Source organism: Daphnia pulex, chromosome 8 (assembly GCF_021134715.1).
Source record: "Daphnia pulex isolate KAP4 chromosome 8, ASM2113471v1".
Classification (NCBI taxonomy): Eukaryota; Metazoa; Arthropoda; class Branchiopoda; order Diplostraca; family Daphniidae; genus Daphnia; species Daphnia pulex.
The window spans coordinates 13,596,062-13,621,905 of record NC_060024.1 but is presented as its reverse complement, the minus strand read 5'-3'; the positions used below and the strand labels follow the sequence as shown (position 1 = coordinate 13,621,905).

General features: G+C 42.2%; 4 protein-coding genes and 3 long non-coding RNA genes across 11 annotated transcripts in view; 4 read left to right on the top strand and 3 right to left on the bottom strand.

Annotated features, from left to right (window-relative positions):
• The window catches only part of LOC124201033, a 74,649-nt gene extending 50,764 nt beyond the window's left edge, over positions 1-23,885 (bottom strand). Inside the window, exons 1-2 of the long non-coding RNA XR_006877465.1 lie at positions 23,756-23,885; positions 23,352-23,658 (exon numbers count right to left, since the gene is read on the bottom strand). This is a non-coding gene — a long non-coding RNA (uncharacterized LOC124201033). The remainder of the gene's footprint in view (positions 1-23,351; positions 23,659-23,755) is intronic.
• Positions 44-1,814, top strand: LOC124201012 (dolichol kinase-like). 3 transcript variants are annotated; one of them, XM_046597450.1, is made up of 5 exons: positions 47-226; positions 270-720; positions 780-971; positions 1,035-1,590; positions 1,651-1,814. In XM_046597450.1, the coding sequence occupies exons 1-5, from the start codon at positions 162-164 to the stop codon at positions 1,788-1,790; spliced, it is 1,404 nt and encodes a 467-aa protein (XP_046453406.1). In that variant the 5' UTR covers positions 47-161; the 3' UTR covers positions 1,791-1,814. The 3 variants fall into 3 exon arrangements, with proteins under 3 accessions (XP_046453405.1, XP_046453406.1, XP_046453407.1); XM_046597451.1 differs by having other exon boundaries at positions 49-226; positions 285-720; XM_046597449.1 differs by having other exon boundaries at positions 44-226; positions 285-720; positions 780-1,590.
• On the top strand, positions 2,522-7,574 carry LOC124201004 (structural maintenance of chromosomes protein 6-like). The gene is made up of 22 exons (XM_046597438.1): positions 2,522-2,625; positions 2,792-2,908; positions 2,972-3,080; positions 3,136-3,231; positions 3,294-3,455; positions 3,514-3,758; positions 3,871-4,062; positions 4,128-4,223; positions 4,286-4,357; positions 4,429-4,523; positions 4,586-4,785; positions 4,845-4,982; positions 5,067-5,251; positions 5,312-5,640; positions 5,711-5,930; positions 5,993-6,163; positions 6,231-6,418; positions 6,478-6,643; positions 6,703-6,816; positions 6,882-7,112; positions 7,205-7,344; positions 7,409-7,574. The coding sequence occupies exons 2-22, from the start codon at positions 2,831-2,833 to the stop codon at positions 7,434-7,436; spliced, it is 3,255 nt and encodes a 1,084-aa protein (XP_046453394.1). The 5' UTR covers positions 2,522-2,625; positions 2,792-2,830; the 3' UTR covers positions 7,437-7,574.
• On the top strand, positions 7,727-10,375 carry LOC124201007 (aldehyde dehydrogenase, mitochondrial-like). The gene is made up of 13 exons (XM_046597442.1): positions 7,727-7,836; positions 7,902-8,068; positions 8,157-8,261; positions 8,323-8,463; positions 8,528-8,721; positions 8,781-8,833; positions 8,899-9,050; positions 9,122-9,157; positions 9,218-9,367; positions 9,430-9,437; positions 9,498-9,792; positions 9,856-10,013; positions 10,103-10,375. The coding sequence occupies exons 2-13, from the start codon at positions 7,931-7,933 to the stop codon at positions 10,248-10,250; spliced, it is 1,578 nt and encodes a 525-aa protein (XP_046453398.1). The 5' UTR covers positions 7,727-7,836; positions 7,902-7,930; the 3' UTR covers positions 10,251-10,375.
• Positions 11,921-17,208, bottom strand: LOC124201015 (motor neuron and pancreas homeobox protein 1-like). Its single transcript, XM_046597453.1, has 2 exons — positions 16,407-17,208; positions 11,921-13,423 (listed from the first exon to the last, which is right to left on the bottom strand). The coding sequence occupies exons 1-2, from the start codon at positions 17,116-17,118 to the stop codon at positions 12,846-12,848; spliced, it is 1,290 nt and encodes a 429-aa protein (XP_046453409.1). The 5' UTR covers positions 17,119-17,208; the 3' UTR covers positions 11,921-12,845.
• On the top strand, positions 16,915-21,573 carry LOC124201035. Of its 3 annotated transcripts, none has more exons than XR_006877471.1 (6): positions 16,915-17,051; positions 17,202-19,849; positions 19,915-20,123; positions 20,191-20,286; positions 20,348-20,589; positions 21,402-21,573. It is a non-coding gene; the product is annotated as an uncharacterized LOC124201035 (long non-coding RNA). The 3 variants fall into 3 exon arrangements; XR_006877469.1 differs by having other exon boundaries at positions 21,393-21,573; XR_006877470.1 differs by lacking the exon at positions 16,915-17,051 and adding an exon at positions 17,111-17,125 and having other exon boundaries at positions 21,393-21,573.
• Positions 23,886-24,315: 430 nt separating the features above from the next.
• On the bottom strand, positions 24,316-25,790 carry LOC124201039. Its single transcript, XR_006877475.1, has 5 exons — positions 25,689-25,790; positions 25,435-25,559; positions 25,269-25,347; positions 25,078-25,202; positions 24,316-25,011 (listed from the first exon to the last, which is right to left on the bottom strand). It is a non-coding gene; the product is annotated as an uncharacterized LOC124201039 (long non-coding RNA).
• Between the last annotated feature and the right edge of the window lie 54 nt (positions 25,791-25,844).

The window sequence follows — 25,844 nt, the reverse complement described above, 5'->3', positions numbered from 1 at the left end:
TAAATATTTAACACAATCTATTTTTTTTTACATCCTTAAAAAGGAAACAGAAAGTACCAAATCTCTCTGCAGCAAGACTCCGTTTCAGCAGCAGACGACGCACAGTCATTCAAAACAAAACAATCCAACGTGTTATCACTGTCAACATTCCTCACGTAACAATGGAGTTAATCAATAGAATAGAGAATCCATGCAACTACCAAATCAGTAAAGTTGTAAAATTAAGGTAAATATAGGACATCAATAATATTTTGATTTCCTCATGACAGATTATTGATTTATAGGCCAGGAGCAAAGGTTGGATCATGGTGTGGATTTGTCCTGCCAATTTCCATGATATTTTCTTGTTTAAAATACCATGAAACTGTTTCCACAAGTTACAAGTTAGCAACCATTTGCTCAACAGTGTCATTAGTCTTCTTGTATATGAATCTGTTTAACAAGAAACCACTTATAACACATGTTACAGCTTTAGCTGTGGCTCTTTCTGGTTGTTTACTAACTGGGACTGCACTAGTAACTGTGATGAAATTTACATGCTTTATGATCCTCATCAACATCAAGAGTTACACATTCTTGTGTAAACTTTTTCTTCACTTTCCATGCAGCTTTTCAATTGGTGAAGCAATTCTTGCTGTTCAGGGGACAATTGTTTTTTGTTTTGTTTCAATATCAAATTGTGTGTTGGATGGCTCCAATCTCAGCACTGCTTTTTGCCAAGTACATCACATCAATTTATATTATTAATTGATACATTATTTAATTTTCAATTTTTTCAGATTTTTCTTTTGGGAATTGGATCATTTCTTCTTGGTACTGGCCTGATACAACAATTTCAACAATTTTTGCCTTTCATTCTACTGCTTTTCACTGTGATGGGAACTGTAACAATTCCAATTATGCTTCTAGTTATGAAAAAGAACCCTATTACCTGGTTTCTGATAGACTTTATTTTTCTGGACACAACAAGGGTACCAAAACTATTTAGCATCATGTCAGACATTTGCATAATCCATTCCCATTTCTCTTTGCAGGTATTTCTCATATTGTATTGGCTAGCATGTACTATTTTGGCCTTAGCAATTGCTTGGTGGTTTGGAAACGGTTCTTCCGTCAAACTAACCGTCCTGCGCAAATATTTCCATGGCGTCGTTATTGCCATCTATTTGCCCGGAGTATTTTTCGACACTGAACTACTCTTTGTAGCTTCGGTTATGGTCTTGGCTGCCTTTCTTCTATTAGAGTCAGTTCGACTGTACAATCTGGACTACGTGGGAGACATTCTAAACAAGAACATGGTCGGCTTTCTTGACGAAAAAGACCAAGGAACCCTCATACTCACTCATATTTACTTACTGATTGGTTGTTCGTTACCAATATGGATCTTCCCTCTCGAATCAGCAATGGACACAACAGATAAACTGCTACTGTGCTCTGGTGTAGTGTCACTTGGAATCGGGGACACTGCTGCAAGCATTGGCGGAACTTTGTGGGGCAAAAACAAGTTTCCTGGTAGCTCCAAGAGTATCGAAGGGACAGTGTGCTCTATATTGGCGGAAATCCTGTTCCTAGTCATCATGTTTCATTTAGGTAAGTGATCCATAAACTTATTGGAATTTGTATATCACAAATAAGAGATTTTTCTGGCAGGCGTGTTTGGAGATTCCCCCCGATTGCCGTGGCTTAGCTTTATTGGGGCCGCCGTAGTCACTTCTCTCGTTGAAGCCTGTACAACTCAAGTTGATAACCTTGTTTTGCCGTTAGTCATGTACATCATTGTTATGATCTAATATATCAGTTATATTTCCTCGAAATCATTCTTAACAAAATGTGTCTTTAGTCTGGTTCCTTCGTTTAAGCTTGTATGTTTTATTGTTGTAATCAATTTAAAATCGTAGTTTGTGTATTTCGATCATTCTTAACTAATGAAAACTAACGCCACTCATGAAAATTGTGTAGTGCGAGTTTCGTGGTGGATGCGACCCGATGCGACGAACATACGAGCCTCATTTGACGTAGCTTTTCCGTTTGTGATTTCCCCCAATCATATCGCACGATCAAGCGAGAAAATTCGTCGCGTCAAGACTCAGACAGCAGGCGTGTATCCGTGAAAGATGGTTTTTCTTCCATAAGTTGCCTTCAGTAAGTCGCCAATCCCCATGACCAAAGTCCTATGAGAAATGGTTTATGTCTCTTACTTACTAAGTAGTTATAAATTATATCTGTACTTGAAGTCTTGAAGTACTTTTTCCTGTCTTTTTAGAGGAAAAAGTACTTTTTCTTCTAGATATAATTTTGTCACATCCCCGGCCCGATCGAGGATCGACACTAAGTCACAGGTAAAAAGGTAAAAAAAAAGACCCACCACCCATGGTTTTTTACTGTTATAAAAATAAAAAATAATGTATTTAATATAAATTTACATACATCTATTTTTAAATATCGAGTGATGACTGATGAATGGACTTATTAAAAAAAAAAAGAAAAGACAAATAAAATTGTATTAAAGAAAATCTAGATTAGGAATTCTGGCAACGCCACGGCATTTTCCAATAAAAAAATGGGTAGCCGTCGAGCGGGAATCTATCTAATCGTGTATACACACATGTGCTAGAGTCTAGAGAGGTGAATTTTGTACTTTGCTGCATTTAACTGATTAAGACAGGGTTAACATAACATCATTTCAGTTTAGATTAGTTTTAATTAAGTTGATTACAATACTTTTCAAGTTAAAAATGATAAAATATTCCTTCACTTAGCATCATGTCTTTTCTCAATGCACTTTTCCCAGATAAAAAGCTCCACATTTGAAAACAACCAAACTCCAGAAATGAAACGGGCTCAGAGTAGCCAAGAGTCATCGGTTCTCCAAAATGAAAGTGGAACCCTTGAAATTACCAGGCATACAGTAATGTTCAAGTTTGTTTTTCAAAGTCAAATTTCTTCTGGTCTTAATAAAAGTATTTTTAAGGATCGATCTTCAGAAACCGCTGGGATATTGAAAAAAATTGTACTGGAAAATTTTCTATGTCATGATCGCCTGGAAGTGAAATTTAATGAAAAAATTAATTTCATCATTGGTAACTACTTAATTTGTAACTAATGTCCTTTAAATTACATCTGTGTGTTGTAAAGGAAAAAATGGCAGTGGAAAAAGTGCAGTTCTCACAGGGATAGTTGTTGCTCTTGGTGAAAGGGCTTCAGCCACATGTCGTGGTCAAAGTATTAAAGGTATTTTCAGATATGTTTTCTCCTGTGTTGAGTTGATTAATGTACCTTATTAATCCCCTTAGATTTTGTAAAAACTGGCAAATCCAAAGCTGTTGTCTCTGTTACTTTAATAAATAAAGGGAAGGGTTCCTACAAGCGAAACATTTTTGGTGATACCATCACAATAGAACGAACAATCAATGCTTCAACAGGAAGTGGAGGATACAAAATTTTCAACGAACAACGTATTATTCTCGTACAATTTTTTAAAGTGCTAGTTATTTTTATTATTTGTTTTTTAAGGGAAACTCATCAGCGACAAGCGAAGTGATCTTAACAGAATCCTCGCTCAAATGAACATTCAAGTGGACAATCCAGTATGTATTTTAAACCAAGAAACAGCGAAGAACTTTCTGCACAGTAACGACGCTCAGCAAAAATACAAGCTGTTCGAACGTGCAACACAGATGGATGCGATGCGTAACGAGTATTCAGTAGCAGAGGATGAGATATCAAGAAGCAAGGCTTGCATGAAAGAAAAGTTACAGGTATGTTTTCTATTAATGTTGTGTTGTCAAGCACTTTCAAAGTTAGCCTTCAATCAAATATGCCTAAGTGTTAATTTAACATCAAATACCTGCTCAACTTAACTATCTTTAGAGTTTGGAAATCTTAAATGCTGATAAGAATAAATGGAAGACCAAAAAGGAATGGTATGATGCAATCAATGAAATCCATGACAAGAAAACAAAATTAGAAAATGAAATATTTTGGGCACAAGTTGAAGTTTTCGAGAAGAAAGCGTCTGAAGCATTACAAAGAAAGAATCATCAGCAGTCAGAAATTGAAAAGGTTTGTTTTGTTTTTTTGCCCTTGGAAGTTTCGTATGGTCAATTAATATCCATTTTGTTTGTTAGGCTCGCGTTAAAATTCAAGAACATGAACAACGGTTGGTTGAATTGCAAGAAAAGTTCCAAAATCGCAGATCAGACGCCGTTGAAAAGAAAAAAGAGGTTTATTCAAAATATCTCATTCTCGTTTATTAAACATTCCCCAACTCAAGGTTTTTTCTTAGTTGCAAATTGCTCGAGAAGAATTCTCTGTCGTTGATAACCAACTAACCGAAATGAAAAATCGGCATGGAACGGTAAATATTTAATACTTTTGCCTATTTAGTACATGCTGTACTGTTGTTGACACCATATTTTGTTTTATTAGTTTCAGAATGATCTTAGGCAACTGGGCAATGAAAAACAGCGTCTTATAAAAGATAAGGCAGAACTGAAAGCGGAAATTGACAAATTAAATAGGGAGTATGTGTTACCTACAAAAAATGTTTGATATATTTGATTCATCATTTATATTCCTTGGGCAGGTACGGTGACAGCGAACATGCTAAAAGAAAGGAGAGGAGAGAAGCAGAATTGCACCAATTAAATGAAAAGTTGGAAAACTTGGAGTCGTCGCGAAAAGTTTCTGAACATCAAGTCGAACAGCTAAAAAATGCTTTGATGCAATTGAGAAACGAAACTTTGGCTGTGAGGAGTGAATTGACGCGTACTCACAATAGCTTAGGTAAAAATTGTGACAGGTGCTCAGAAACCATATTTAATCTGATTAAAATTTTACTACAGAAAATAAGAAAAAGACACTGGCTCAGCTCCAAAAATCAGATTCAAACTCATGTGCAGTCTATGGAGATTGGGTCCCTAAATTGCTTCAAAGAATTGACAGAACGTCGTTTAGGGGATCAAAGCCTAAAGGGCCAATCGGTATAAAGAGCTGTGATCAAGCTACTGTTCTTCGTATAATCTTAAAGGTTTTTTTCCCCTTCACAATATCCTTTGCGTAATTAGGTTCTTACATTAAACTTCGAGATAGATCTTGGGCACCTGTAGTAGAGCATTATTTCGGGCCGAGGCTTTCCTGTTTTGTTTGCTCCAATGATGAAGACGCGAAGTTACTCCAGAAAATAGTTCACGAGGAAGCGCCGCGAAACGGACAAGCTCCAAAAATTCTTGTTTCGTGTACGAATGGCCAGGTAATTTTCGCGTAATCTTTTTCAGTTTCTAAGTTTTCTATTTTATCTCAAAATTATTAGGTTCATGACGTTAGGGAACACAAGGTTCATTGCAGTCAGGAATTGATAAGCAAAGATATTCATTGTTTAATGGATATGTTGATAATTGAAGATAACGAAGTTACGAATGTCTTGATAGACTTAAACGGCATTGAACAAGTTCTCCTTATTGGTAATGACCGAGATGCGTGCTATTTATTGTCGGATTCCTCTCGAGTGCCTTATAATTGCAAAAGTGCGATCACCAAAGAAGGAAATACTTATCATCCGGATCCAAATTATCGTTCTTACTGTGGAAGAGTGGGAAATACGGCCAGATATCTTCAAGCCTCGGTGGAAGACGCAATTCGGTAAGTAATTTGTCACTGTTTAACTTATTTGCGTATTAATTTGACCGAAAAAATTGCTTCTGTGTGAAAGGAATTTACACGAAGAAATTGAAAACCTCCAGCGCGATGAAATAAGAATCAGCCAAAACTTGAAAAACTTCAGTATGCAAATTCAAAATAATGAAGGGCAGTTAAGAAACGAAGAATCAAAACTCTCGTCGACACGGAGAGAAATATCTGATGGTCAGAGGAAAAAAAAGACACTCGAGTTAGAAAATGTCGAAGGCGGTTCTACGGATGTTCTGGCTTTGGTACTAATTTTTTTTTTAAGTGTTCCGTCTTATCTTCATATTCAAACTACTTAATCTCACAGGAAGAAGATTTAGTTGATGTTGAAAATAAGTTGGAAAGGATTGATGACGATATCCAAACTAAGACTGAAAGTTTCGAAGAACTAAAGCGCGAGATGCAAAAATTACGACAAATTGTTAACCAGCACCAGGCCACTATTTCTTCCTTGATGGCAGACAGCGGGCCATTGCAGGTTTATTACACCCAAATGTTGCGTAAATGAAAATGAAAATTTATCTATTTATTTTTGTGTTTGATAGGACTCGTTTAGATTCATGGAAACCCAACAAAAAAACATCAAGGAGACAATTGAGAAGTTGTCTGCTTCACTTGCCAGTATGCAATCAAAGTTGGATTCTTTTGAAGCAGATTATGAAGAAGCTAGGGCTAAAGCAGAATCGGAAGCCGCTTTGGCTGCACAGGCATCCTCCCGGGCACCAGTGACTAAGTGAGAGAATGTCATTTCTTTTTCAGTTAAAGAGTATGAATAACATTTAAAAATTTTAGATCTTTAAAGAACCTTAATTCAGAGTTAAGACAATTGGAGCAGCAAATCGTTGCACAAGAAAAGGAACTAGGATCCCGTGACCATGTTTTTGCAGAATATCGAAAGCGCAAAGCAGATTTTGAACGAGCTTTCGAGGAAGTCACAGGAGTACAGAGTTCTTTAAAAGTAATTTCTACTTAATGATAATATTCCTTCACGAAATAAAGCCTTTTACGTATGCACAGAAAATGATGGACATGAGCAAGAAGCGTAAAGATTTCATTAAAGGGTTTCGCAATAGCATCGAATCAAGAACATACCATATTTTTCGGGCTCTTCTAAGAACTCGTAACTTTGAAGTAAGTTTATCAGTTTTCTCAACATCGTACCCTCGGACCATGCTGATTATTTTACTTCATTTTAGGGAGAACTTTCGTTCGACCACAATGAAAAGACACTTTCGTTGATGGTTGTTCCACCTGGTCGTGATGGATCCTCTCAACCTACGTCTAAACGCGGTCGTGACAGTGGTGCAACGGACATTCGATCCTTAAGCGGCGGAGAGCGTTCTTTTGCGACGGTCTGCTTCATTTTGTCGTTGTGGGATGCCACCGAAAGCCCATTCAGAATCCTCGATGAGTTTGACGTATTTATGGTAAATCAATTGTTATTTACATTTTTTTCGTCTTAAAGTTAAAAAATTTAAGAAAGCCTAATTGGAATCATCCCTTACTAATCTTTATGCAGGACCATGTTAATCGTTCGATCTGTATGGATTTATTGGTTACCGAAGCAAGAGAAAACTCAGGACGTCAATTTGTTTTTCTCACGCCCCTTGGATTGGAAAAGCAGCAGCTGAATAATATGGATGACCTATCCATCTTCAGGTTTGTAATTTGTTGTCCTAAATTAGTAAATAGTTTTTCATTAACCTCATTACCTACCTTGCAGAATGGATGATCCTAACCGTCGGGAGTAAAGGAAGGATCCCGTTTAAATGTGAAAACTTACTTTTTGTTCCGTTACCCCCTTGTTTAAGACGAATTCGTTAAAATCCGTATTATGTTCGTGCGTCAACCTGGAACTTTTGAAATAAACCAAGAATTAATGTTCATTATGATTGAGTCGCTAGATGTCTCAATCTCTCATGTATATTCTATTTTAGATTTTAAAGAAATAGCAGTAATTTCTAGTTTGTTAACGAAATTGACAATAAAGTTAAACAGTAAAAACCAAGTGAGAAATGGTAAATATGTTGGCGCCATAATATTTGAAAAATAGGATTTTGAACGCCGGTAGGTGTCGTTTAGTCGACATATTATTATCGCCTTCATTCAAGGTCCTGCCTCCTGCCTTTGAACGTCAAAGCTTCTCTTAAGGTAATGCGCACCTGTTTGCTATCATGCAAATTTCTATTTATAATTATCTGTCTTATGTTTCATAGGAATTCTTATTACTTAAGTTTTGTTCGCCATGATTCGCTTAATCAATAAAGCTGCCAGTCTTAATCTCAAGTGCAATCTCAACTCTGTGGCTGCAAGGTGCATGTCAGCAGCACCTTCTTCAGGACTGCCTTCACCTCAAACAAATCCAGAAATTCTATATACAGGAGTATGTCTAACCAAAACTGTTTGCCATGCCTTGCAGAGTACTTTTACGCACATGCATATGCTTGTTCATGAAATCATTTGTTTTACAGGTGTTTATTAACAATGAGTGGCACAATTCTGTGTCTGGTAAAACTTTTCCAGTATATAACCCTTCCACTGGTGAAGCAATTGCAAATATACAAGCTGCTGAAAAGGTAATATCATCATCGTCAATCACTCGTAAAAATGTTTAATAATTTCGTTTAAATCATTTAGGAGGATGTTAACAAAGCTGTGAAAGCTGCCCAAAATGCATTTCAGTTGGGTTCTACTTGGAGAACCATGAATGCTTCTTCACGAGGAAATCTCTTGAATCGCCTAGCAGACCTCATGGAGAGGGACCGGGTTTATTTGGCTGTAAGTTACTTATAGACATCAGTTTGTTATGGATTAATCTGATACAAATTAATTTCTCTGAAAGAGTTTGGAAACCCTGAACAATGGAAAACCTTACAGTGCAGCATATGCTGCTGACTTGGAGCTGAGCATCAAATGCTTGCGTTATTACGCCGGGTGGGCCGATAAGGTCCAAGGAAAAACCATCCCAGTTGACGGATCTTTCTTTGCATTTACTCGCCATGAACCCGTCGGAGTTTGCGGACAAATCATTCCATGGTAAATCGCGTGTCCCTTTCAGAAAAATGTATGAATACTAAAGTAGCCTCTTTGTGCAGGAATTTCCCGTTATTGATGCAAGCATGGAAATTGGGTCCAGCTCTAGCCACAGGTATGAAATAAATAAAGTTTAACAACCAATATAGAGGTTGTATCATCGATTTATTGGAATCACAGGAAACACTGTCGTCATGAAGCCAGCTGAGCAGACACCCTTAACTGCCCTTTACGTTGCTGAGCTTATCAAAGAAGCTGGATTTCCTCCAGGAGTAGTTAACATTGTACCTGGTTTCGGACCGACGGCTGGAGCTGCCATTGCGTCACACAAAGTAAAAAAAAAAGTTAATTACAATATTCCGTGTTGACGCAGAATGTAAAAACTGCTTCTTGTTGTGTGCAGGGTGTCGATAAAGTGGCATTTACTGGATCTACCGAGGTAACTATCATTCGTGCTTTTTATTCAAACCCTGTTGTATAAAATTTCATGTGTTGACAGATTGGACACCTGGTCATGACAGCAGCAGCTCAATCAAACTTGAAGCGCGTGACATTGGAGCTTGGTGGCAAGTCACCCAACATTATTTTCAAGGATTGCGATCTCGATCACGCAGTGGAAACCGCTCATTTTGGATTGTTCTTTAATCAGGTAAATTTTATCCATTACTTTAAATCGGAGTCGTGGTTTAACTCGTTTATTTTCGATTTCAGGGTCAATGGTAAGATAACGCAAATAACATTAATTGGAATTGTGTGAACTGAGTTTTTTCGCTTGCCAGCTGTTGCGCCGGATCTCGCATTTTCGTGGAAGATTCGATCTATGACGAATTTGTCGAGCGGAGCGTCGAACGTGCCAAAAAGAGAAATGTGGGCAATCCGTTTGATTTGAACGTCGAACAAGGACCTCAAGTGGACGAAGATCAGTTCAAAAAGATCCTGGCACTCATCGACACGGGTAAGAGAGAAGGTGCCAAACTTCTAACTGGCGGTCAACGATACGGAGACCGCGGTTATTTCATCCAGCCGACCGTGTTTGCTGACGTCAAAGATGACATGACCATCGCCAGAGAAGAGGTATCTACACCAAATTTTGATTTTAAGCACTCCTTTAATGGTTACCCCTGTCGTTTTGAGTAGATCTTTGGACCAGTGCAACAAATTTTGAAGTTTAGCTCGATGGAAGAGATCGTCGAACGCGCCAACAAGACCATCTACGGCCTGGCAGCTGCCGTCTTCACCAAGGATTTGGACAAGGCCATGTATCTCTCTCAAGGACTTCGCGCCGGAACTGTCTGGTATTTTTCCTGTCAAAAAATATCTCCTTATCCTAGGGTACGTAACAAACCTTTTTTTTTCGTCTTTTTTTCCGTTATGTGCCGATCAGGATCAATTGTTACGACGTTTTGGAAGCGCAAACGCCTTTCGGAGGCTTCAAAATGTCGGGTATCGGCCGTGAGTTGGGCGAATATGGCCTCCAGGCCTACACGGAAGTCAAAAGCGTCATCGTCAAGATGCCCCAGAAGAACAGCTAAACGTTTTCTTCTGAAAAATGATTGGTCGAGGGAGTAATTTGTTGAACAATGTTTTATTGTTTTCCGTTTAACTGTTGCCTAGGTGGATGAAATCTTTGAGCGCAATATATCTCTCTCTCTCTCTATTACTTAAGGATGGTCTTGGGGGAAAAAAAAGGATCTTTTGTTTGTCGTCGGATGTGTTTGGTGGGGTGAGGGCGGAGGAAGAGTCTGGTGTAGTAATGAATCGAATAAAGGGGACAATGAATGGGCTGGGGCGGAGGTAATCAATGATTCCGGGGGGAGCGATTGAGAAGAGAATGAATAGCCACTGTAGTTTGGCGAGCTGCGACTGGAAAATGAAAAAGCGAACTGGTGTGGATGGGTGTGGGGGAGTGCGAAAAAGAGGGTGAGATTCTTTCGGCATGACGGCCTGTGTCTCTCAGTGTGACCAGCCACGGTTGATGGCCCTCATTAGGAGGTGAAGAGTGTTAATTAGCTGCGCATTTCCTCACGTCGCCCCCTTTGGAGATGGGCCAATTAGAGGCGACATCGCTCCAGGGTCAAACTCTGTTCTCCAGCCAATTCTCCTCCCTCCCTTTGCTGCTCCTCTTTTTTTAGAGTCGCCTCCCGATGGAGGAGGAGGAGGAGGCCTCCAAAGTTCTGATGAAAACCATCTCGAATGATCCATTCCCCCTCTTTCTTCCATGACGTCCATCCGCACGCCATCCACATACCAATCAGCGATCCCGATTCCCAATTACCGTCGTCAACTCTTTTTGTTTTTTCCCGCTCGCCTCTTCCGCCGGCTCGGAGATATTCCTCACTCGAACGCCGCCAGAGTTGGTGGTAAAAACTTGACCGATGGAATCATAACTTATTCGCGTTCAGTTTTTATATTCGTCCAAGAAAGGATATACCCCCCCCTCGCTCACCAAAAGTCTATCTTGGAAGCAAAACTCTACGACTCCTTCGGGACCCAAAAGCGGGTCCCGCTGTTTTCCGAATGAGTGTGCGCTACGGATTGGCTCTTAATTAAAAGTTTCTCCCGGAGGTTCGGGCTCTTCTTCACACCAGCAGCACCACCACCAGCTAATGAAAAGAAAAGAAAAATTCCGGCCAACTATAGAAAACTGTACTAGACGATAAAAGCCCCTCTGGTGACTTTTGGTCACGTTGGGGCATCTCTTCCGGCTCGCGGATGAGATGGACTAGACCCGAAAAAAAGAAAAACCGAGGCAATTCATCGGCCGTAATCGACCATAGTGCCGCGATGATCATGACCGTAGATGTAATATTCACGAGTGTTTTGTCCAGAGAGAAAGAAAAGAAATGCAGCGGTCCGGCGGCGGCCAATCGGATTATTTGTTTTAATTCCCTTCCGACGTTTTCCGCTTTTTGGGAGACGACGACGACAAGGAGGATGGATGACGACAGTTATGCGCCGAGGTCAGAATGGCGAGCTACTCTTTGACAAGAGGGGGATATGATGATATGCCATTGGCGGGGGGATGGCTGTAAGTGGGTGGCTGTTTGGTCAATCTCGTCGATGGAAGAACGGACACTACTACTAGGGCCGCTTCGTGCTTGACGATCTCTTTCCAGCGATTTTGCCCCGGCTCGGCCAGCCATTAACATGATGAAATCAGCGGGAGAGAGAAAGAGAGAGTCAAAGAGTGTCCCAAGACCGATCACGAATGAAAATGATGTATTGACATACACACACACCCACACACACACACACAGCCATGAAGATCGAAAAGAAAACAAAAACAATCGACTTTAAAAGGGTATAGCGCGCGCGGTATATAAAAACCAGAGAAAACACAAATTTTTTTCAAAAAATGGAAAAACAAATTCATATCGTCATATTCTGTACAACACACGAGTTTTTTTTTCTTTTTCTGTTGAGAATTTTTCAAAATTTTTCCTTTGTCGAAGGATTACACGAACGAATTTTTGTTGTCCCCTCCCAAATAACTCTGAGAATTGCACATTCAAATTCAAATGGAGAGAGAGAGAGATAGAGAGATAGAAAGAGAGAGCTTATTTGGTTCCAAATTGGTTATATAGTTGTATAATATAAAAGAAAGAAAAGATTTCCCCCCCCCCCTCCACTCTTATGTATATACTAAAGAAGAAGAGGATAGGAGAGCCAATAAGACAAAGTGGGATCCGCCCCTCGACGCAGACGCCACAGAGCGCCGGCAATCGTTTGTCATCAAGCCGCCGGTTATATTCCAGTCGACGATTTACAACGGCTTGGGCTTTTTATGTCGCCCAGTTTTTCTCTGTGCAATGATGTGGTTTTTTGGTTGTTGGTTTTTTTTTTCTTGTTGTTGTTGTTGACTTCTGACAGGGCAGATTTTCCGCTCGACGGCCTATATGACCGATGATGTCTGTCCGCATCCATTGTCCGCATTAAATCATCCGAGAGACTAACACAAAAAAAGGGGGGAGAGGGGACACAACCGAAATGGGTCGGGGCAACAGTCGCCTTGTGTCGGGCAATCAACTAAAAATCTGCGTAAAACATGTCAGTCCATTTAGAAAGAAGAGCGAAGAGAGAATTTGCTTGTGAATGGCTAATTATGAGACGTGGCTGGGTGCCGTCCATCACGGGTAATAGGGTCGGTACATTCCGCTTCCGGACTCGCTTCCGATGAGGGCGGCCGCCGAAGGACGGATCATGGTCATCGTCTGTGGGTGATCGTCCTGGTCCACGTTGACTTCTTCTTCCTCTTCTTCGTCGCTCTCGTCCAGTAGGTCCTGGTCGTCGCTGCTCACGTCCATTTCTTTGCTGGAAAAGGCCGTCGACGGCTGATTCGACTCGGATGAAGATTTACCTCCGCCCACCACCAACGACGACGACGAAATGCCTCCGCTGCTGGATCGCGAGGCTTTGTTGTTGTTGTTGTTGTTGTTCTCTCCGCTTTTGTGATGGCCGCCGGAACTCCGCAGCTCCTGCTGGGCTTTTTTACTCCGCTTCCATTTCATGCGCCGGTTTTGGAACCAGATTTTCACTTGGGTCTCGGTCAGCATCAGCGACGTGGCCACCTCGAATCGCTTCGGCCGTGACAGGTACTTGTTCTGCCGGAATTGGTTCTCCAGTTCCAGCAGTTGCTGGCTGGTGAAGGCCGTTCTCGGCCGTCGTGTTTTGCCCAGCAGAGCAGCCGTCGTCGCTGCTGCGCTACCTAGTTTTTAAAATAAGAATATTGAGTATGAGTACATCTGGCGTAGTTTGTCAATCAGATTGATGTTGTATTTGTTTGTCTAATAATACGGGGGGGAGTCTTATCGGTCTGTTGTCATATTCCCCCCTTCGGTGCCCGAGTGTATTGGGTAGTCGGGATGTCGTTTTAGATAAGATAATCGCCTTGATTATGTTGATCCCCCTCTCTTGTTATGCCTATTGCAGCCTGTCAGGCTGTTAATGACGGCGACCTTTTTTCTCTTTTTGAAAAAAGTGCCACTGGGGCTGCCTCTTTTTTTAAAAAATTATTTTCTGGTTGGTCGTCGTCGTCTTTTCTTTTTGACTGGTACGTGACAGAAACACAAAAACTGATATCGCCGAGTGGTGATTTACGGCCTGCTGCCTTGTTGACTTTTCCTCCCAAACCCAAAAGAGCGACAGGACCCCTCCCGTTGACTTTCTTGTCGGTTGTCGCCTAAGAGAGAGAGACTAGGGCTGCTGGTGGTGGTTGGGGGGGGGGGGGGAAAGATGTTTTCTCTTCTGGGAAGAAACAAATATCTCTAGCCCGAGAATTTCGACGTCATTCGAATCATTGAAAAAGGTGTTGATTTATTCATAATATTCGAAACGTCAAAAGTGCTCTCGTGACCCGACGTTCACATCACCAAATGCAGAATTGACGACCAACAACCCGGGTCCCTTGTTTCTTTTATTTTCGACGCACCTGTCGAGTGTTGATCTTGGTCGTCGCCCGTTTAGTCAGAAAATCGACAAAAAATCAGAAAGAAAAATGGAGGGTCACCCAGGTGTGCACACATTGCTGCTGGGTTGCGCCAAAAAAGAAAAAAAGAAAAACGGGGAAAAGCAGCACTTGAGCACGCGTAATCATTTTCTATTGACCCGGCCGAGATAGTATATAGGACCTCTGAAGGAAAAAGCGTCACCTCATCACAGCTCAGACCCAACTTCGTCGTCGTAGGGCCTCCAATCACATGCAACTCACACGTACAAATAGAGACGAGACTATAGTTACGTGTTGACTTTTGGCCAGAGCCACAGCCCTGATAAGGCCATTATTTTCTCATTTCTCGTGACGTCGTAAAAATCATCCGCCAGCATTGTAGACTAACTGTTGATTGCTCATTACACATGGTGTTACCTACGCTGCTACACATATGCGACTTAAGTGAGTGTGGACATAAGCTAGTAGCCGCCGCTTCGACTGATAACCGTCGTTCACGTTCGTGTTTTCGAGCTTCAGTTTTTTTCTTTTTTATCTCTGATTATTAGGGATGAACTTAGAGCCCCCCGGCGCTTTATTGAATCGCAAACAGACACACACCAAATAGGTGACTAACGAGATTCATAATCATTGTTGGCTGTCGACATCGCGAGTGGCTTTATGATTTTACGACCGCTCACGCTCAACATTCCCTTAGCTACTTTTATTGTCATCAGTAATCCATTGTAAATTTTCCCATCAAAACTAGTTTCAGATTGCTACTAATGGACATTTGGGAAAAGTAAACGGACTTTTTTTTTATTTTTATTTTTCCAGCCGCTTGATTATACTCGGTGCGAGTTGCGTCACGCATCATCAAAATGTAATTCGTCGACTCAATTATTTCGGGGCCTTTTGTCAAAAATTGCGACGTCACAACAATCGATCGATTTCAATAAAAGCCGATCCGACTGTCCGGCCCAAATTTATTTTTTTTCCAATTGGATACCAACCGGATTGGGAAAAAGAAGAAATTCTATTATTGAAAAAAAGGCCATTACGGTCAAGAGTGCGTGAAATTGTTGATGAACCCCTTTTGGCTGGTCCACACACATATATAACTGCTACTGCTGCTGCTGCTTTCCAGATTGCCTTTGAATGCCGAATCGAAAGAGAGATGGGGGGGGGGGGAAAGGACTAGGAATAATGTCCCGCTTGCCTATGAATGTGCGCATTATCAGCTAGTTTGATTCAATAGGCGCCATATAGTAGCTGAACTCTATATCCCTTCATGTAGATGTATATACATTACACTTTCATGCTCCGGTTGCAACAGCCAAAACCGATTACAGTTTAGCCAGAAAACTCGATGACAATGGCCTTTTATGGCAAAGGAGAGAGAGGAGTCACGCCAGTCCCCATAGAAGAGCAGGTCAGCCGGCAGCAGATGGCCCCCCGAGTCTCGAGCCATCGCCACCCTCTCTCTTGCTAACCATATTGAGCCTATTACAAGCTACTATTGACATTATATTCACCCCCTTATGCTTCTTTATTCTCTTCGAGCAGAGTGGGAGCTGCTGTGCTCCCCCCATCCTCCCTACTACAATACTAGTTGCCACCATTTAGCGTTAATGAAATTATCATATCAATCGACCACAGCAACATGCTTTGGTCGTCGCATTTTCCAGCCATCCGAAAACCCATAAGAGGAGAGACACATCAGCCTCATTGTGCCGGGTTGGTGACCCCCCCACCCGATCTGATTGTCTGAAATGTTCTCTCCTACCATCATTAGCCGGCTCATCTATTTTTCTTTTTGATTCGCGCAAATTGATTTCCAGACGAGATTGACGAGATCGAATCAAGTTGCGGGGTTTTTTTCGGGTTGTGACTAAAACCCCGGCCAGCAGCAGCAGCAGCCCGGGTCCATTATCGGGTCAAAGAAAAAACGAGGGGTTGAAAAAGAAATGGTAAAATACAAGTCGACAACTTTTCAATGTGTGTCGAGTTCAAACAACACCTGCTTATCCGTTCGTGGGCGCCATTTCTGCCACCCCTAGTACATTTCAACCCCTTTTCTTTTGTCAATTTGCCATTCCGGTTGCTGATGGTTATCGACGAGTAACAAGACCGATAACCCATTTGATTACAAGAGTCAACATTTTCGGCCTTTTAAAACACACCAGCTCCCCCTCACCCTCTTGTCCTACATTACAACTTTAAATACAATTTGATTATGTTAGGAAAAAAATGTCAGACTAACCTGAAAGATCTCCGCCGAAACGGTGGTAGAGGACGCCGGCCCTTGCGAGCCACTCGAGATGGGCCGAATGGAACTGATGGGCTGCCGGTGACGAGGCGGCGACGGCTGCGGCTGCCGCGGCTGCTGCAGCGTGAAGGGCCGCCGCCGGACTGGTGAACAACGGCCCGGCGTAATTAGTCATACTGCTGCTGGACGCTGTGGTGGCCGACGACGATGTCGTCAAACTGCTGGACACTGTCGGAGCGCAGGAGGAGGTCGGTGGGCCGTAAATCATTCGACTCATGGAATGCGGTTGAGTCCAGCAAGAAGAAAGGCTTCCGGGCTGTGTGACGAGTGAGGACTGGCCCCCTTCTCGCTCGTTGGCCGGCCCGTCTTCTTTGTTGACGCTGCTGCTGCTGCTCTGCCGGCCGTCCGTCTCCTTCTCACCTTCGGCCGACGCCACGGAATCACTCGACGGAAGAACTTTGTGACTGGACTCGACGGACGTTTCGAACGACGGGTAGTGATGGTGATGAAGTCCGCCAAAGAGATTCGAACGGAAGCGGATGGAATCACCGTAACTGCTGACGATCAGTTGCTGATGGGCCGCAGCCGCAGCCGCTGCTGCCTGGGCGGCTTGAGACGGCATCACGGAATCAGCACTGGGTAATTTGTCCTGGGCCAGCAACGAATCGATGCAAAACGCAGAAGTCTTGCTCTTGCCGGATGCCATTTCTGTCGTGATCGTGTCGAATCGATGATGAAATTGAAATCACTAATTTTCGGTTTTTTTGTTTTGTTTTGTTTCCCTGCCAGGTGCTGGACTTGTTGGGTGTGCAGCGGCCGGAACTGAGGGCAAAGGACGACTGGGCCTGGAACCGTCACCTTTTGGGGAAAGAGTCTACGATCCTGGAACAAAAACACTGAGATATCGCGTTCGTTCACAGAGCACCAAGTCACTTTGCTGGTGGCTGGTGGTGGTGGTGGTGGGGGGGGGGGGGAGAGAACGTAGAGGAGCAAAGGGGGGCGGAGCCTCGACCCACTCGTGATGAAGGCCAGCCAGTAGAGTGGCAGAGCTTTGTCCCGTCTCGCTCCAATCCCGTGGGCGACTCGCTTCCAAATGGGCGGAGTTTTTGTCACGACTATCAGACAACTGCTGGACGACGACGGATCTCTTTCGCCGGATTGATCTCTCGTCATTTCGCTGCGTGCTGCGTCTAATATTCTTCCCTTTTCAATTGTCGTGACTCGGATCGTCACTTGACTCGAATGATGGCCGTCATTTTTCAGCATCGACTTTTCAACGGACGATAATAACAACCCCAAAAAAACGGCCGTCGCCTCGCAGCTACAACATTCCGATTCCGCTGGATCACTTTTTCTTCTTCTGCCCAGTCTTGGGGCGTCGGGCGAAGGTTAAACAGATGCATGAACGAGCTTGCATTATGCTAATGAAATGGGCAGACAGCAGGGAGTTGATTGGACCAACATCAACGACCCAACTTTGATGTGACATCCAGGAGCAGCAGCAGCCGTCGGCGTCAAACACAAGAAGAAGATGCAACAAAACATGCCAACTTTTTCTCTGGCGTTTAATGACGGCCCAGTTAGGAGCCGGGAATCTTTTTTCCTTCTTCGTTGGGCGTCGGATGCGCCGTCGTAAAATAAGAAAATAAGAAAAAAAGGGGGAAAAAGTCCCGACGACTTTGGGGGGCTCAGACTGGCGGGTCTTGTGCGGGCGCGTTGAGTGGATTCGAAGCGGAAAACTGAGGTGTTTGCTCTCCTGCAAAATGGAGGGTAGCTAGGGGTAGGGAGGGCTGGATTTTCGTCCGGCTCGTGTTTGCTTAGCGTCGGATAAAACGTGGCTAACGAGAGCTAACGAGGTTGGCAGAGCAAGCTCTTTTGCCGACGAGGCCTTGATTCGATTAGGAGACGCCATTTGGTCTCGTCACCTAACAGCATTAAGACTCGTTCCGTAAAATCCAAAAAGGATTTGTATATTCCGTCTGTCTTCTTCTTCCCTTTCTTTTTTAGATTTCCCCCCTTTTTTTGTTTTGTCTGCTTTGTAGCCAGGAGCATTCAGCAGCGTTCAAAGTTGTGTGTTTATCCAATGGCAGCGATGCGTGCGTTTATGCAGACTTTTTGTCCCCCCCACCCCGGTTACTGCTGGCTGCTGCTGGATGCTGGATGCTGGCTGCTGGTGCGGACGAGGAGGACGCTTTTGGACGCTTTAGGGACGGGCTACGAGGGTCTAATCCGATTGAGCGACTCGACTCTCTGTTGTATAGTCGGTCGTCATCGTTGTCGGACGCTCGGAATAATAATCAAGTCAACAGACTGGCGACCCGTCGCCACTGTGTTGCTGCTGCTACTGCTGCGCTTGTCCTGCTGCTCTTTCCAGCTCCCAAAGTATCATCGAAGACAGCAGCAAAAACTGGAATTGGATTACTCTCGCTTTAAACGCAGCATCGAGGATTACATTCGAGCCTCCTTTTCGCTCTCGTGCATCGACAACTTCTCCACGGACGGGCCAGCACTGCTTCTCCTCCTGCGCTCCTGCTACTGCTGCCAAAGGAAAACTTTCAATTGGCTAGAATCAACACAGCTCGATGACACAGATGGCTTCACGACAAACGTGTTTCCTAGTGGCTCACATCAGCCCTGATTGGCCGTGGAAGCGTTCACTCTGTCTTCTCGACGAATTCATTTCGATTTTACAGTTTTCTCCTTTTTTGAACCGACCTCGCAATTAGGTTCCACGGCCCTCCGTCGCCGGTGATAACTCGCTGCTATGTTTACTCTAAATTACAAATAATACTCTCTGTGATTTTAGCGTGTTGTCATTTTTTTGTAATCGCCTTATACGATTAATTATTAATTTTTCCTATTGTTTTTCTCAATTTTTTTCGAAATGATCGTTAACATCACGAAATAATTTTGAATCTTCCGTTTAAACGTATGCCCGAATGAATTGGTTTGATTGTCTTGTGAGGAAAAGTCGTTCAGTGTAAAACAAACAGTCCAACCGAAATACGTATATGATATTATTAGTTCAAACTTAGGGAAATGCTTTACGATTTTTAAAAACAGTGTTTTGAATCTCCCTGGAAGTCGGTATGCAAGTGTAAGTATTTGCCGTGATTGTTACACTTTCACGATAATGTTTTGAATGCCGCGCGCCACAAAAAGTTTTACATTTATATGCCATCTACCGCTGACTATTGACAACTTCTATTGAAAGTGACATCTAGTATTGATTACGGCATCTGCTTCAGTTGCAGACGACGCATTACGTTTGAATGTGCAACTGACATAAGATTCAAAACTCATTACCAGATGTCGCTACTGTCATTCTTGTTGTTCCTACGTCATGAAACGAGACGAAATGGGCGAAACAAATTGTTGCTAATTATACTTATATTCCTGTGATTTAAAATACCAAATTGAACTTCATATCTTTATAAGTAGGTTTATCTTAACCTAGGTTCATTATGTTCATATTATACCAACTTATTTCTTCAAATTTTAGATGCATAGCTACTGTCAGTCATCGCAACAAGTTGCTGACTTAGCACTCAGTCACTTTCCATCCATTAGATCCTCATGCTGTCAAAAGCCTAAAACCCATGTTTGAAGCACACATATAGTGGAATACAAATGTGTGGATTTCCCATTACTGCTACAACACATACCACGCCACATCAGATGCCTTACTAAATCATCACCCACATGAAAAAGGTAAGCTCGTCAAAATCACCTATCACCATGTTACTGTAATACTTCATAACAGTTTCTTTAAAATCAGGAAATTTATCCCACCTGAGGAGTAATGCGGTTGTTTGCTGTAATTCCATTACTAAGGTTTTTCATCATGAACATTTCAGTGTGCTTCTTAGAAAATGTAAAGATTGATATGCTTTTTTAATCTTTATATTTTCATTAATGTAACACATTTTTTACAGAGCACGTAAGATCCCCACGGACATCCTTGAGCCAATGCTGGATTTGTCCATGACAGAAGAGGGATTTCCACCAACGTTCTTTCTCCATCCTTATCTTCAAGACGTACGCTCATCCAGCTTCACTACTTCAGTGCTTCTTATGCTGCTAGCCTGCTACACAACTTTTCTTGCTTTCTTTGTGAGTTGGATCACTTCAGTTGCTGTGACACACCTACAGTCACTCACCACGGGATTATGGCCAGGTACCGGACAATTGACTTATTTTCGTAGATTATCTACTAGTAATTTATTTGCGTTAAACTCTGTCAATAATTCCAAAATCAGGCCCTTCTTCCGCGGAAGTGTTACTTAGACTTAGAAGCGTTTCTTTTTTCTAACGCTAGATGGCTTTTCGATAATTGTCAGCTGTTAAAACAGTCAGTTTCAGTTACTTTGCAAACTCTTTAAAAATTTATCGGCAGCTATTGTGTGGAAATTTTTCAATGAAAACTGACGATAACTATCCCGACAACAAAGCTCACTTGTTAAATTTTCGATATTTGCATTTTTTTTTCTACTTCCGGTTTGCTCATTTCACTCAGTAGTTCAGTAAATATTCATCTGAGGAGCAAAAGAACCACATATTCGTGATCCTCGTCGAATTTTTAGTAAAGTTCATGTTATCTTTTTTACGTTTTCGTACTTCCGGTTTCGAAAATTTTCCTGAACTATAGTTCAGGAAAATTCTCGATTTTGGCCAAATTTTGGATTTCGTTTAAATCACACCTAATCGACCCCATTTTTCATGGAGATCACGAATATGTGATTTAATTTGACGACAGCTCAATGGTTGAGGCGCTGTGGTTACTTCCGGTTTACTTCCGGAAAATTTTCAAAAAACTAGCAAGTGAGCTTTGTTCTGCGTACAGTTCGCAATATTGCAAGCTTGATTTTAAGTTAAAAAAATTGCTTCTTTAAATCTTTGAGCTAAAAAACCTTTTTTCCATCTGTATTATGTAACTTTTATGGCATGTCACTAAATAAGAATTGTTTTCTCTTTATTCAGGTGAAGCAGAGGAAACGTCGAGAAGATGGACACCAAAACGTCGCCGGTATCTCTAAAATGTCATCGCGGATCATCATGTGTTGTTGGTAATATGTTTGTGTCTGTGTTAGTTAACCCGTTGGCTGCCACGCCTTTGTTCTCCCCTGCACGGGCCGCGCTGTTCGGTCTCGTGGTTTACAAGCCGCGGGGTCGGAGAGTCGCCAAGCCCAAAATCTGCCGCAAGGCGCCTGTTAACAGGCAATGCACCTTAGTCCCCCCTTGTCAGCACGGACTTGTCAGCAATGGCAAGTCCCACCTTGGTCATGGATCCTTAAGACGTGGCGCGTAGAGTAGTAGAGTGCAACCTACGGGTTGTATGGCGTGGCAGCCAACGGGTTAACTTAAGTGTATGTATGTATGATTGTATGTATATGTGTGATTGTAAAAAGTGGAGGAATTGTGGGTGGAGGTGGGAAAATAAAGCAATTCCTTTTCATGTTTATGTTCATTGTGTCTGAGTTATTTATAACAAAGTAAAGTTTATCAATTAAAATAATATATTTGTTACAACTTTGAAGTTTTACTTTATGCATAAACACACTTGGCTATTACTTATGAAGACATCTCCTCTTTCAATAAATTTCTGCTAAGGATCCAAACAGGCATACACAATGGCTGCCATGAACTCCTTTGTTACGCCATCCTAAATGTAAAGTACAAAACTGTTGATATTAAACACTCAACAGTACGTTTCTTTCGTAACTTACCCTGAAACAGAATTCCGTCCAAAGACCAGGATATGTCCGTATGGAGAGCGACTAAAGAAGCTGCCTCCAAAATAGGAACATCTGTCGCCGAAAGGTTTAAAGGTATTAAGGGAAGTCTTACAAGGTAGTTACCCGCAATTAATTTATTTTCTCATCAAACGTCCACAATCAAATATCGATGACTGCCAATTATTAAAATATAACCGACAAATTTGAACAAAAATCCCGTTTGGGGTGTAGTAAACTGGAGAATCAGTACAGCATTTCTGTTCAACGTAGTGGGAAGGAGAAGCTTCTGTGTAGTACGTCGGGGCTGCGTAATGCTCGACCGTCTCAGTTGAGGCTGTGTAGATCGGGGCAGAGTAGTATTTGGGCGCTTCGGTATAGTATTCGCCCGTTTTGGTCGAGAAAGTAGCTGGAGACTCGGTGTAGTAGCTGGAGACTCGGTGTAGTAGCTGGAGACTCGGTGTAGTAGCTGGAGACTCGGTGTAGTAGCTGGAGACTCGGTGTAGTAGCTGGAGACTCGGTGTAGTAGCTGGAGACTCGGTGTAGTAGCTGGAGACTCGGTGTAGTAGCTGGAGACTCGGTGTAGTAGCTGGAGACTCGGTGTAGTAGCTGGAGACTCGGTGTAGTAGCTGGAGACTCGGTGTAGTAGCTGGAGACTCGGTGTAGTAGCTGGAGACTCGGTGTAGTAGCTGGAGACTCGGTGTAGTAGCTGGAGACTCGGTGTAGTAGCTGGAGACTCGGTGTAGTAGCTGGAGACTCGGTGTAGTAGCTGGAGACTCGGTGTAGTAGCTGGAGACTCGGTGTTGTCAGATAGGACAGCATACGTAGTCGTGTAGTACTCCGCTGTCTTGTTGGTGTAGCTCGAGGCAGAGTAATAATTCGGGGCATCGGTGTAGTAGCTCGGCGAAGCGTAAGTTATGGTACTCCGACGCCTTAGTGGTGTAGTACTTGGGGGCCTCGGCGTAGTAACTGGTTGTTAAAGTTGTTGTTGTGTAGTAGAGCGGCGGCGTTTGCTATCCGGCTAACCGCTGTACCCAGGAGACATCGGAACACCAGTGGTCGACCCAGTCATACAACGCCCAACAGCAGCACGACGCTATAGTTGGCTAAGCAATGAAAAAGTTTATACATTAATATTCAATGGTAAATTAACAAATAGAAAAAGTATGATTGATACACAATTCAATGTAAAAAATATAATATTTACCCATAATTATGAACTGGTTAAACGATGAACAATCCAGTTGTTGAAAAAAAGAACTCTCTTTGGTACTCCGGCTCTTTGGTAGTGTAGCTCGGGGCAGAGTTATACTTCAGGGCTTCGGTGTAGTAGCTCGGGGTATTATAAGATGTGGTGGTACCCTGGAGCCTTGGTGATGTAGTACCGGTTGTTTCGTATGTTGTTGTTGAGAAGTAAGGCGGCGGCGTTACGGTTTGGAATCCTCCATACCCAGGAGACATCGGTACACCATTGGTCGACCCAGCCATCAACGACACCATGATTAACTAGAAAACTTATAAATTTAAACATTAATATTTATTAATAACAGGAATATTTACAAATAGTAAGTTTCATTAAAACAAAGCTCCATATAAAAACAGAATATTTACCCATGATTTCACGATGAATAATCCTGTTGATGACAAATAGTACGCTGCAGTTGTTGACGTGTCGGAGATCCTCACTCGACTGATTTTCCACCGCCTTTTTTCTCTCCTTTTATACTATTTTTTTTATCCCTTCACCTTTTAAGCCTTGCGGCTATTTTACCTTCTTGATAATGATGCGACACGTCCCGTTCTCACCCAACCTCTACACCACATGACACATTTTACGAAATGATCTCCGTGACCTTCGAAAGTGAAGAAAAATTTTCTTTCCTTCTGCAGGGGATGGGTCTACAACAACCAATATCAAAATGAATACCAAATGGCTATGTAACAGTTGAACACGTGTCGTTCTCACCCAACCTCTACCCCACTGCATGGCACGTTTTAAGTAATGATCTCCTTGACCTTCGAGTATGAAAGACATGCAAACTGGCCTTTTCTTCTTTAGGTTGGCGTTGCTGGGGATGGGTCTACAACAACAAATATCAAAATGAATATCAAATGGCTGAGCCTTGCGGCTATTATACCTGTTTCATAATGATTGCAACACGTGTCGTTCTCACCCAACCTCTACACCACTGCACGATTCTCACCCAACCTCTACACCACCGCATGACAGTTATTGTTACGGAATGATCCCCGTGACCTTCAAACGTGAAGGACATGCAAACTGGCCGGCCCGTCTGCAGGTTGAACTCTATAATGGTAATTGAAAAATAATTAATAAACACTGCATCAGTTGGAACATGTTGAAAAAATACCTAAATTTAACTTAAGACATTCTAAAGTAACCTACGAGTGTACGACTCTAGCTTTCTCTCCGTCATCAACAACATGATGACATTTGTCCTGCAGTACGAATATCTTCTATTAGGGGTCACTTTACGCGTTTCCACTCCTCGGTTGCTGTACAACAAATTAAATTTTACACTTACCCACTATTATAAATCGGTTTAGTCTTGACGATGTTGGTAATAAACTCCACAAGTCATTGGTAACGTCTCTCTGTAATCCGCGGGTCTCAATTATCTGGTCTCAACCAAAGTACATGTTTTGATCCTTGATGATATATCTGATGATAGTCAGGGACTTGCTTTAAATCGGCACAAGGAACGGCCAGGAGATCTTGGGGGGTCTGCAAAGTCTGCAACTGCCGCTTGCATAGTTCTATTTGACAGTGAGAACCTAGTGACCTCGTGTTGGGTAGTTACAGACTTCCGGCCATCAACAGCTCCAAAAGGCTTCACTTCACTCAACTGAAAATTCAAATACACACACCATTAATTCAGGGGGTAGAAATTATAAAAGAGCAATGAACTTACACTTAGTTACGTATCCCTGAGTTACAATCAGAAAACATGGAAGATGGGGAATACCGGAATACATGATGAAATCGGTGATTGATAGCCATCACCACACATGTGTTTTCTGAATGACCACAGGATTTCTAAAAAGAAATTCAGAAATTTACTCGTTCTGATGAGGATGGCAAAGAGAAAATCACCTTACTTACTCAAACATGATTTCTTTTCAGGGTGTTTTAAGGCAGAACTATCGAATGAGTGTTATGAAAGGAGTTATCAGGTATCACTCTGTCAAATTGTAAAAAATGTTCTTCAGAATGTATTAGTTGTTTCATTTTTAAAAAATGAATCATGAGTCATGAGTCATGTACATACATCAATTTTGTATTCTTGTAACTTGTAGATCTTTCTTCACAATTTGTCAAGGGAGTGCTATAGAAATTGTCTTCTCATCAGGCAAACATATCCAATGATGCTTCTTGTGTTGATTTTAAAGCCAGCTGAGATCATATAAAGTATTATTAAAGAAGGTAAAGTTAGCACCAGAAATATGCTCACAATAGAAAAAAGCAGAAATGTTTGCACATGGCTAGTCGTGCTACCTTTTCGAAATTAAAAAGTTAACTCACCCAATAAAACAACTTCAACAAGAGACAATCAACTAAGCAGCTTATATGAGGATGAAGCTGCCAGAATGGCAAGCTGTTAGCCTGCTAAACGTCTTCATACTCTTCAACATTCACTATAACAGAAAATAGCCAAAATACAACACCGCAAAATTCATA

What these genes read in the sequence shown, in the direction of transcription:
- LOC124201007 (XM_046597442.1), top strand. Translation starts at nt 7,931, where the DNA reads ATGATTCGCTTAATCAATAAAGCTGCCAGTCTTAATCTCAAGTGCAAT. An exon ending in CAGAAATTCTATATACAGGA is followed by an intron (nt 8,069 to 8,156) that starts GTATGTCTAACC and finishes TTTGTTTTACAG; the next exon opens with GTGTTTATTAACAATGAGTG. An exon ending in GGGTCCAGCTCTAGCCACAG is followed by an intron (nt 8,834 to 8,898) that starts GTATGAAATAAA and finishes TTGGAATCACAG; the next exon opens with GAAACACTGTCGTCATGAAG.
- LOC124201015 (XM_046597453.1), bottom strand. Translation starts at nt 17,118, where the DNA reads ATGGCATCCGGCAAGAGCAAGACTTCTGCGTTTTGCATCGATTCGTTG. An exon ending in TTTCGGCGGAGATCTTTCAG is followed by an intron (nt 13,424 to 16,406) that starts GTTAGTCTGACA and finishes TTTAAAAACTAG; the next exon opens with GTAGCGCAGCAGCGACGACG.
- LOC124201004 (XM_046597438.1), top strand. Translation starts at nt 2,831, where the DNA reads ATGAAACGGGCTCAGAGTAGCCAAGAGTCATCGGTTCTCCAAAATGAA. An exon ending in TTGAAATTACCAGGCATACA is followed by an intron (nt 2,909 to 2,971) that starts GTAATGTTCAAG and finishes AGTATTTTTAAG; the next exon opens with GATCGATCTTCAGAAACCGC. An exon ending in TCGGTGGAAGACGCAATTCG is followed by an intron (nt 5,641 to 5,710) that starts GTAAGTAATTTG and finishes TCTGTGTGAAAG; the next exon opens with GAATTTACACGAAGAAATTG.
- LOC124201012 (XM_046597449.1), top strand. Translation starts at nt 162, where the DNA reads ATGGAGTTAATCAATAGAATAGAGAATCCATGCAACTACCAAATCAGT. An exon ending in AGTAAAGTTGTAAAATTAAG is followed by an intron (nt 227 to 284) that starts GTAAATATAGGA and finishes ATTGATTTATAG; the next exon opens with GCCAGGAGCAAAGGTTGGAT. An exon ending in TCAGCACTGCTTTTTGCCAA is followed by an intron (nt 721 to 779) that starts GTACATCACATC and finishes CAATTTTTTCAG; the next exon opens with ATTTTTCTTTTGGGAATTGG.